Source organism: Elephantulus edwardii, unplaced genomic scaffold, assembly GCF_000299155.1.
Source record: "Elephantulus edwardii isolate Elephantulus edwardi_28Jun2011 unplaced genomic scaffold, EleEdw1.0 scaffold00025, whole genome shotgun sequence".
Classification (NCBI taxonomy): Eukaryota; Metazoa; Chordata; class Mammalia; order Macroscelidea; family Macroscelididae; genus Elephantulus; species Elephantulus edwardii.
Window position 1 is genome coordinate 9,116,468 of NW_006399775.1, and position 11,041 is coordinate 9,127,508.

The 11,041-nt window shown below is 35.7% G+C and overlaps 1 protein-coding gene across 1 annotated transcript in view; it reads left to right on the forward strand.

The window, feature by feature from the left end:
- TPO (thyroid peroxidase) overlaps positions 1-11,041 on the forward strand; it is a 202,578-nt gene that overhangs the window by 17,665 nt on the left and 173,872 nt on the right. The window contains exons 3-4 of the mRNA XM_006882918.1: positions 941-1,110; positions 4,355-4,487. Coding sequence (XP_006882980.1) covers positions 941-1,110; positions 4,355-4,487 — 303 coding nt within the window. The remainder of the gene's footprint in view (positions 1-940; positions 1,111-4,354; positions 4,488-11,041) is intronic.

An 11,041-nucleotide genomic window follows, 5' to 3' on the forward strand; every position in this document is an offset into this window, starting at 1 on the left:
CAGTTCACTCCTCTCTTTCAAAAGTAAAAGAAACACTCCCTCCCTGGGACACAATTCTCCCACACTTTTGTTTTTATAATGTTCTCTTAAAGTGGCAGGACTGTAATAAGTACCTCAGTTGCCACATTTTGTTGTTAACAGTTAATGCACTCTGAATTGGAATGGAAAGAATGTAAAATTTAGAGTCAAATCACAACCTCAGTGTTTGCTGGCTATGGGAGTTGGATATTTTCACTATACAATTTCTTGTTTGAGTTTAAGGAATTAGAAAATAGAAGTTAATTGAAATTTTGCTGAACATTCCCTTTATAAACATGCTATGAGAATGAGGAGAGCTCTGGAGACCTCATGGTAAAGAGTTGTATTGCCAATCCAAAGGCACATGGTTTAAATCTACCAATTGCTCAATGGGAGAAAGAAGAGCAATCTTCTCCCATGGAATTTAGTTTATGAAAACCCACTGGAGGGCCAGCTACGAATCAGTACCAACTACATGGCACATAACAATGTGAGAATAAAACAAGTGTGGATATGAAAGTTTTATAAGTGACAAATACTGAGTATATTGACCTTTTATTTTCCTTTATAGCTTACTACTTATACTAATTTATATGACTCTTGTTGACAGAATCGGATTTATCTATGCATACATTAATCTTTGTACCTAGCATACCGCCTGGTGTGTAGTAATTGTTCAGCCAATGCCTGCTTATAGAGGAAATAAATAATTTACCCAGGGAGCTCTGGCGCCTAGTGGCAAGACGCTGCTCTGCAGTCCCCCAAGGCGTTTGGACCTAATTCACCAGCAGGAGAAGGATGGGCAATCTCCTATCGTGCAATTAACTGCCTCTGAAAATCCACTGTTCCAACTCAACAGTACACAACGCAACAACAACTATCAAATAAGAATATATTTACTTTTTCTCTTTTGGGGCTATAGGAACCTCAAGAAAAGGGAAGCAAATACTCCAGCTCAGCTTCTGTCCTTTTCCAAACTCCCTGAACCGACTAGCCGAGCCATTTCCCATGCAGCTGAGGTAATGGAAACTTCCATACAAGCCCTGAAAAGAAAGGTTGTCTTGGAGCAGAAACAATCACAGCATCCAACTGGTAAGTATACTTCCTCCTCTTATAGTGCCCCAAAGTGATAGTCCAATTTTTCAGAGAAAACAGACCACCTTCAACAATATGTTAACACTGTTCAGAAGCAAAGGAAGGGACGTGCATAGGTTTAATGCTAAGTGTGTGATTTTTATTCACTTACAAAACAAAAGCAGTGCTTCTGTAAAAATGCTTCAAAAGTAGACGCACTATTATCTCTAACAGAACTATTCCTCTGTTACTCAATTCCAATTTGGAAAGCTAGCCCAAGAAGCTAAATCTCCTATATTTTATGATATGAAATAAACTGGGAGTTTTTTCATGGCTGGCCTGCCTAATTAAAATTTGAGGAGCTCATTGATATATGTTCTTTCATGAAGCAAATTTATGTGGTATAAAGCACATTATAATGAGAAAACTAGAAACATCTTAGTCTTCACACTTCCTCACTATTGCTTCAATGCCTCTGAGAATGAAGGCCTTCAAGGATTCATTTCCTTATCTCTAAAAAGGAAATGATAACACTAGTCCTGCTCACTCAGACAGCGATTGACAGACCAAAACAAAAAAAAAAAAAAATTGAAGAGCAAGCCAGTTAAATCTAAAATGCTATTACATTTACAATGATTGTTATACTGAGATATACTTGGAACTTCTGTGATATAAAGAAAGTGAGTTTTCTTTATTTAATTGAGCTTTCAGTTTGTTCAGTGCTATGCCAACAGCAACTTGGTTTCTCAGTTCTTTCACCTAATTAGCTAAATTAACTTATTATTGATTACCTCAGCCTTTAGAATCAGACAGACAGAGCTAAACAAGGATTAATCAGAATTTTCAGATACAAGGGCACTTAAGTTTAATTGATTTTCTGGTAACCTAAGATTCACTGGAAACGGATTTTGTTTTAGACAATGTGGTTAAAAATGTTTCTATGAACTGCTGATCTGCTTTCTTACCACATTATAAACTATATAGGTATCTAGGTAGAGATATTGAGATAGAGATAGATATATATGAATTACCTCTGGTATTAGAAGCGATAATTAGTTGGTCTTATTAATAATCTAGAATCTCTACTCTTAAAGCCCAGGTCAATGAATTGTTTATGCAATTATCAAGTTTAAACTAATGTGTTTTGGTCTGTGTCACAATGTAAAATTTAACTCAACTCATTGTTGTCAAGTCAGAACTGAATTAGAGTTGACCCTCCCGCCATTTATCTGGAGGTTGAATCTCACGGGAAGAAATTGCCCATCTTTCTCCCATGAGCCCTTGGTGATTGTGATCTGTTTGAGAAGTGCCACCTTTGTGTTAAGCTGTACAACTCCCTATAGACCATGACCTCAGCAAGTGCTTCCTAATGTAGAAATTAAGAAACCTAAAATCTCAAGGTTTTGTTTTTTTGGGTTTTTTTTGTTTGTTTGTTTTTTTATTTCTAGTATACACATAGGGACTCTTGTGAATTTACTGGTAAGGAGTGGTCCTGTCTGTCAGCCCAAAGGCAAGAAAAGGCAACCCAAAGGCTGGAATCTACCAGTGTTCCCCAGGAGAGAGATGAGCAGTCTCTTCCCTTGCAATTTACTGCCTCTGAAAACCCACCCAAAGGTCATCTATGAGTTGGTTATGACTGGAGGGTACACAACAACAACACTATAAACATAGCTTATATGGAAATGTGAAATATTAAGACGGGAAAACAAATTGATATGAAACCCTGCCACTTCCTTAAATCTGTTACCATTGAGTTTGTCTTAGTTGATAGCAACCTGACAGAACAGAGTACAACTGTCCCATGAAATTGCTCAGGTTATAATCTTTATAAAAGTAGATTGCCATAGCTTTCTCCTGTAGTGGGTCAAACCATTGTCTTTAGCTTCACCATTGTGCCACCAGGGCTGTTCATTATTTCACTATTATAATTAATGACAATGAAATGTGTTTCCTTCCAGCTGTTGCTTTTCATTGGTTTAGCATGATTATTAAATTAACCAATAGTAGTAATATTACTATATTACTATTCTTGAGCATTTTTATGTTATAAAGTATTTTCAAGTTTGATAGTCATACAATAATAAAAAGTTTGATAGTCACCTGACAGCAGAATGTGAATTATGGTCAAAAGTTTATGTAACCACTTTTCTAAAATTCATCTAACTTAGATTATTTAGTGAACATTAGTTATGTAATGTCTTGTTTTCTGTCTCCAATTTCAAGGTAGATCAAATGTGTATCTTTTCAGAATTTGGTTCTTCTCTTTTTAAGTCCTAATAAATATCTCAGTTTCTTTGGAACTGGATAATCAAAGCCCAAAAGTTATATTTTGAGATTTATAGAAACCATTGTGGAGAAATAATTGGTCAACAAAGCAAGCCTTGCTCTGACTTCTTGAATAATATATAAATAACAACAGAATAGGCAAGAAACTGCTTTGCGGGACACTAATCTGAGAAGATTTACAATAAAGGAAATAAAAAATCAATATGATGAAGAATAGAGTGTTTTAGATTGATTCATCAATGCTTTTAGCAAACTTAGCCAAAGGAGTTTTCTAGGGGGATAAATACTATGTATTCCTTTTCTGCTGAAGCCTTGGAGCAATTGCTAGGTACAAACGCTTCAGTAGTACAATGGTTACAATGGAGACTCCAGGTCAGCTGATTAGCATAGTAGATGTGGCAAATGAGATTCTGAAAAGTAAATTGCTTGCTTATCTCTCCAGGAGTTCAGAATTCTTCCATTTGTTTTACTGAAAGGTCAAAAAATAAGACATATTAACCAAAAATAAGAAAGTAAGGAAATTGAATGAGAAAACAAAAATTGTAAAAGAAGATTTTCTTCCTTAAAAAAAAAGATTTTGATTTCATGTGTGAGCAATAACGTAGTGAATATATTTTACAAATTTCATAATCTCTATTATGTATTTCACACTTCTTTATGTATTCTATAGTTCTCAAACTTAATTACAAAGACAGGTATCATATAAATGATGATTAATAATTCAGACATGTGGTTATGTGCTGCCGGGATGATTCACAGTAAATTTCATGTGGACCCTTGATGTGCTATGATAGAGGAATCAGTTCTGCTTACTCAATTGTTATTAAGTAAAAAGTTACTATTAAGTGTATTAATTTACTTTACTTCAAATTCATATTACCGGGACATTTTTTTTAAACCAACAGCAAATTTACCTTAGTAGGTAGATTGGTGTTTAAAAATAGAATGTTTCTGAATTTTTTCATTTTTCTCTCAGATATTTTATCAGAAGATCTTCTGAACACCATTGCAAACATGTCAGGATGCCTGCCTTATATGTTACCACCAAAATGTCCAAATACTTGTCTGGCAAACAAATATAGACTTATCACAGGAGCTTGCAACAACAGGTATTGTGTGCATATTTTCTTAATTTTGTCATGTAAGTTTGGCTTTAGCACAATTAGATACCCATCCTGACTGAGATCCTGTGTAAAATTTGTGTTATCTGTACCGTTCATATATGCTTGAGATCCTGATAGCTACTTATTATTTTCATGTGGATACTTAGCAGATAGCTGAAACACAAATTGCAAAACAGAAAGGAACATAAAGACCCAGCAACAATACCGTCTTTCCAAATAAAGTATTTAAAAATCATCCTTATTTTTTTAAACACAGAAACTTGCGATGATCCTCACCTGATTGCTCAATACAGAAACTAAAGACTTAAAGTTTATTCCTCTAAATCCTTTATCCACAGTACATCAAGTCTCATATTTCTAGCTCTAAAATGAGTTCTAAAAATCTCCACTTCTCCCTTCACTTTCTTCCTGTCACTAACCTCAATTGAAATAAAATTAGACAACTTGGCTTCAAATTAAACTATTCCTTTCTCCATATTATAGCCAAAGTAATTGAATTCCTTTTTCTGTTATAGATATTTCACTTATTGTTGCTAGTTCCTGTCACATGGATTCTAATTAATGACAATCTTAAACATTACAGAGTAGAACTACACCACAGGGTTTTTTGGTTTGTTCTGTGTGTGTAAGTTATGTGTATTTTTAAATGGTTTTTAAAAATTATGTGTTATAATCTTTCATTTATATTATATTATGTTCCATATACTGAACTTTTTTTATATTGTCTTATGAAATTAATCACCATTGAGCCATGCTCACTACTACCCCGTCTTTTCAGATTACTCCTAGATCTTTCCTAATTCTTTCACCCTCTTCCTCCACACACCAAACTCTGTCATTCTCCAGTTATTTTCTCAGCCCCACTCCCACACCCTCAGACCGCTACCCCTTCTTCATTCATATTTGGATTTTTATACACATCTTACTAATTATTATTCTGTTTTTACAATGACAGTTTTATGCAACACTTATCCTTAGGAGACTAAGTTACTTCATTCAGCTTAGTCCTTTCTAGCCTTTCCTGTGTTTTTTCTTTTCCAAAATGCATAGTATTCCATCATGAGAATTCACTACAATTTTTCAATCCATTCATTTGCTGATGGACATTTGTACTGTTCCCATGTTCTTGCTATTGTGAATAAGGCTGTTATGAGTTCTATTTTCTTGGGGGTACACTCTTACCAGTGGAACAGCTGAATCATATGGAAATTCTTTGCTCAGCTTTTTGAGGAAACACCAAATTGCCTTTCATAATGATTGTACCATTTTACAATACCACCAACAGTGTATGAAAGTATCAATGCATCCAAATCCTTTCCAACATTTATTGCTTTCTGTCCTGTTAAACTTTGCTATTGTCATGAAATAATATCTCATTATGGTTTTGATTTGCACCTCTCTCATTTTGTTTATATTATCTTAATTTCTTTTTTTCCTTATATTTTTCTTTAAATTTTATACTACAAAGTTTATAGACATTGGTTTTCCTACTGGATCTTTCCCATTTCTTTAACTCACTCCTCCCTCCACCCATTAAATTGTGTGACCCTATCCTCACACATCCCTCATCCTCATCTCTCTGCTTCCACCTTCCTGCCCTTAAATCCTCACTTTTTACTAGTTATCTATTTCTACAATAATGTTCTTATATAGTATTTATCCTTATGTATTCATGTATTTATATGTATAGGTATAGGTATAGGTATATGTATAGGTATATGTATAGGTATATGTATAGATATCACACACTACTCATTCCAATTACAGGGCCTCGAAAGAGTCCTGTATTGTTATTTTTCGTCACTGCCTCCCGGGGTCGGGAGTGGGTAATTTGCGCGCCTGCTGCCTTCCTTGGATGTGGTAGCCGTTTCTCAGGCTCCCTCTCCGGAATCGAACCCTGATTCCCCGTCACACGTGGTCACCATGGTAGGCACGGCGACTACCATCGAAAGTTGATAGGGCAGACGTTCGAATGGGTCGTCGCCGCCACGGGGGGCGTGCGATCGGCCTACCGCGGCTGCTGGCACCAGACTTGCCCTCCAATGGATCCTCGCGAAAGGATTTAAAGTGGACTCATTCCAATTACAGGGCCTCGAAAGAGTCCTGTATTGTTGTATAGGTATAGGTATAGGTATAGGTATAGGTATATTATTTCTATTTCTATTTATTTCTATATTTCTATTTCTATTATTTATGTTTATGTTTCTATTTCTTTATTATTTATCCTTAAAGTATTTATGGGACTAAGCTAGTTCACTTAATATAATGCTCTCTAGTCCCTCCCAAGTTAGGTAATGATTTACAAACTCATTACTCCTGCATGCTATTTAGCTATTCCATCACATGAATGTACCATAATTTCTCAATCCATATGATTGTGGTTGGACATTTGGACTATTTCCACGTTCTTGTGATGGTGAATAATGCAATTATGAGCATTGGTGTACAAGTTTCCTATCTAAAGTTTATAGAATACAATAAGGCTTCCATAAGTAAAAAGACTGATAATCCAATTACAATTTGGGCAACATATATGGAAAGAATTTTCACAGAGGAAGATATTCAGATGGCCAACAGACACATGAAGAAATGCTCAAATCACTGGCAATAAGAGAGATGCAAATAAAAACAACAATAAGATACCATCTCACTCCAAAAGCAATGGCAAAATGTAACAGGACAGCAAGTAATAAATGGTGGAGAGGATATGGAGAGACAGGAATTCTTAAACATTGCTGGTGGGATTATAAAATGGTACAACCACACTGGAAGGCAGCTTGGCATTTCCTCAGAAAGTTGAACATAGAAATTCCATATAACCCAGTTATTCCACTGCTTGGACTATATCTCAAGAAAATAAGAACTGAGGTACAAATGGAGACTTGTGTTCATAGCAACATCATCGCAAGAACATGGAAACAGCCCAACCAAAATTAATTAGAGAAATTCTGGTATATTCACATGATGAAATACTACACAGCATGCAGGATTTTGTAAATCACAACCTAACTGACTGGATTTTTTACATTCTCTAGTGATATGGTCCATGGGGTGTTGCACTACTAACCCAAATGTGACATCTTGCTAATGGTTCAAATCCACTAGTTGCTCCAAGGGGAGAAAGATGGACAGTTTCCTCCCTTGTTATTTACTGTCTTAGAAAATTGCCTGAATAGTCAGTTATTAGTCAATCCCAACTTGATGGCAATGATGTTTTGAATTTGCTGTCTAGTTTATTGTTGTTGTTGTCATGTACCATCGAGTCTCTTGTGACTCATAGTGACCCTATGTACAACAGCCCTAAACTCTGCTCTGTTCTCTGTCTCTGATACCCCCATCCCAATTATCCTAGTCACTGAATAAATCCATCTCATAGAGGGCTTTCCCCTCCTTTGCCTGCATTGGACAATAACTAAGGAGGATAGAAGGAGAATTGATGCCTTTGAGCTGTGGTGCTGGAGTATTGAGGGTACCATGGACTGCTAAGAAAACAAACAGATTCATCCTGGAGAGGCTTAAAGCGGGCTGCTCCTTGGAGAGAAGGATTCTGAGGCTTCATCTAACATACTTTGGTCATGTTGTAAGGAGTGGCCAGTCCTTGGAGAGGGACATCATGCTTGGGAGGGTGGAGGGGTCTAGTTTAGGTTATATTTTTATTGCACATAGTGTTTTGCTAACTTAACCACTTATTTCTATGGATTAACAAAAAGATTGAGCTCTGGTGGCCTAATGCTAAGAAACTGTGTTGCAATCCTAAAGACAAAGGATTCAAATCCAACTGTTTTCTCCAAAGGTCATGAAAATATTCTCGTATGTTTTTCTGTGAAGGTTTCCTTGTTTCATCTGTGGCATTGAGATTTAAAGTAATTTCATTTTACTTTTCATGTCATATAGCCCTAAGATAGATATGCATATATTATTCAACTGACCTGAAAACAATGATTGATAAAAACCATACTTTAGCCTCCTATTCAGTAGTAAGGTATTTATAGACTTATACAATAACTGCATTTAAAATATATATATTGATTTATAAGTGGCTTGTCAGTTAAATCTTTAATCTGCAAACCAACAATTGGCTGTTTAAACTCACCTAGCAGCTCCATGGAAAAGAAGTCTGTCATTCTGCTTCCATAAGGTGACAGTTTATGGAGACCATATGAAGCAGTTCCACCCTGTTCTAACCATGTTGCTATGAGTCAAAATTAATTTAAAGACAACTAAAAAGAACAACTGATGGCAGAAAAAATATATATGTATTAACATACACACATGCAATGAATTGTATCAGTATCTAATAAACTAGATGAAAAAAGAGCAGGAATCTATAAAAATCAAAACATCTTGATTGTTAAGGATAAAGCTATATTGTGGAACACATCTTAAAGGACTGCTATTCTTTTTCACAAGCATAAACTTGAGATTGTGCATGGAAAAACTGGTGTCTATATATCTGAAAGTGACTTCAATATTTAGAATTTTCATGGTGAACTTTCCACACATCAATGAAAACTAGGATAAGTTCTAACAAGAAAAGTGGTATTAGTCATGTCAGATCCCCCCATCTTTCAGTGCAAACTAGCCATGCCTCCATCTGTTGTAAGAAGCCACTGATCTGGATAATGATAACTGCTTCTACCATGATAATTTCTAAAAGTTTGCTGTTGTTAGGTGGCATTAAGTAGAGTATGACTCATAGTGATCCTTTGAACAATAGATCTGATCGCCGTCCTGTCCAGTGCCATCTTCATCATCTCTGACATGCTTGAGCCACTTACTGCTGCAGTCACTGTGTCAATCCACCTGGCTGAGGGTCTTCCTCACTTTTGCTGACCCTCCACATTCCCAAGAACGATGTCTCCAAGAAATAGCCTCTCCTAGCAATATTCCGGAAGTATGTGAGATGAAGCTTTGTCATTTTCACTCCAAGAAGCATTCTAGCCATACTTTCTCTAAGACTTATCTGTTTTTTCTCTTTTTAATTCTCTCTTAAAATTTTTATTACAACTTGAGTAAAAGTTTATAGAATATATTGGTTTTATTTAATGAGTTCATATGGATGTTGTTTTATAATATTAATTATAATACCAGTAATATTATGACATTTCCCCCACTTCCTCTCTGTAATTCTTCATTTTTAGATTTTAATTAAAGTTTACAAAAAACTTAGATTTCTATTTATTCATTGTTGCAAGTTTTCCTCCCTGCCACCCTCCCCTCACCACCAGTTCACTTTTTTCTTTGGAAAAAATGTTCTTTTATTATTATACAGCCCCTTCCACCCACACCGGACCACTTTACTATGCAACTCATATTCTGGACTCTTGTCCTGCCAATAATACCTAATCATATATTCCTTTTTTATAGTTCTTTCCCTCATCTGTTTCAATGCCATGTACATTATTTATCTTTTCTTTACTTAGTTTCACTCCAAGCCCCGTATCAATCCTGTTCTATAACAATGGCATTATGCAGAATTTGTCTTTTTGTGACTGAAATATTTTACTCAGCAGAATGTCCTCCACAGTCACCCATTTCGTATAATATTTCATTAGTTCCTTGTTTTTTAATGTTGTGTAATATTCCATTGTGTGAACAGAGCACAGGTTCTCAATCAATTAGTTTGTTGATGGACACTTAGGTTGTTTCCAACTCTTTGCTATTGTGGACAAAGCTGCAATAAACATGGGTTTGCATATATCTGCATGGGTGGTAGTTATGTTTTCTTTACGGTATATTCCGAGTGGTGGAATTGCATTTCTATTTCAAATGGCATTTCTAGTTCTAATTTCTTGAGAAAGCACCATACGGCCTTCCATAGTGGTTGCACCATTGTACAATCCTACCAACAGTGAATAAGGGTTCTAGTCTCTCCATAATCTCACCAAAGTTTATTGTTTGCTGCTCTGTTAAATTTTGCTATTCTTACTGAGGTGAGATTATATCTCACAGTTGCTTTGATTTGCCCCTTTCTTAGAGCTAGAAATTGTGAACATTCCTTCATGTGTTTGTTTGCCATTTGAAGGTCTTCTTTTTGTGAATTGTCTGTTCATAACCTGTGCCCATTTTGCAATTGGGTTGTTTATCTTGTTGTGACATTCGAGTATTTTATAAATTCTAGATATAAGTCCCTTATCAGACATATCATTACAAAATATTTTTTCCCATTCTGTGGTTTCCATTTTACTCTGTTGGAGAAGTTTTTGGAAGTGCATAGGGATTTGACTCTTAGAAGGTCCCATCCATAGGAAGGCTCAATGTTGTGAAAATGGCAATACTACCAAAGGCAATATACACATTCAATGCAATACCAAAACAAATACCAATTCCATTCTTCAATGAGATGGAAAAGGCAATCTCCAGCTTCATTTGGAATGGAAAGAAGCCACGAATAAACAAAGCACTTCTTAAAAATAGAAAAAAGGTAGGAGGCATCTCACTTCCTGATTTAAAATCCTACTACACTGCCGTGGTAGTCAAGACAGCATGGTACTGGTACAATGACAGACACATAGATCAATGGAATAGAATTGAGAACC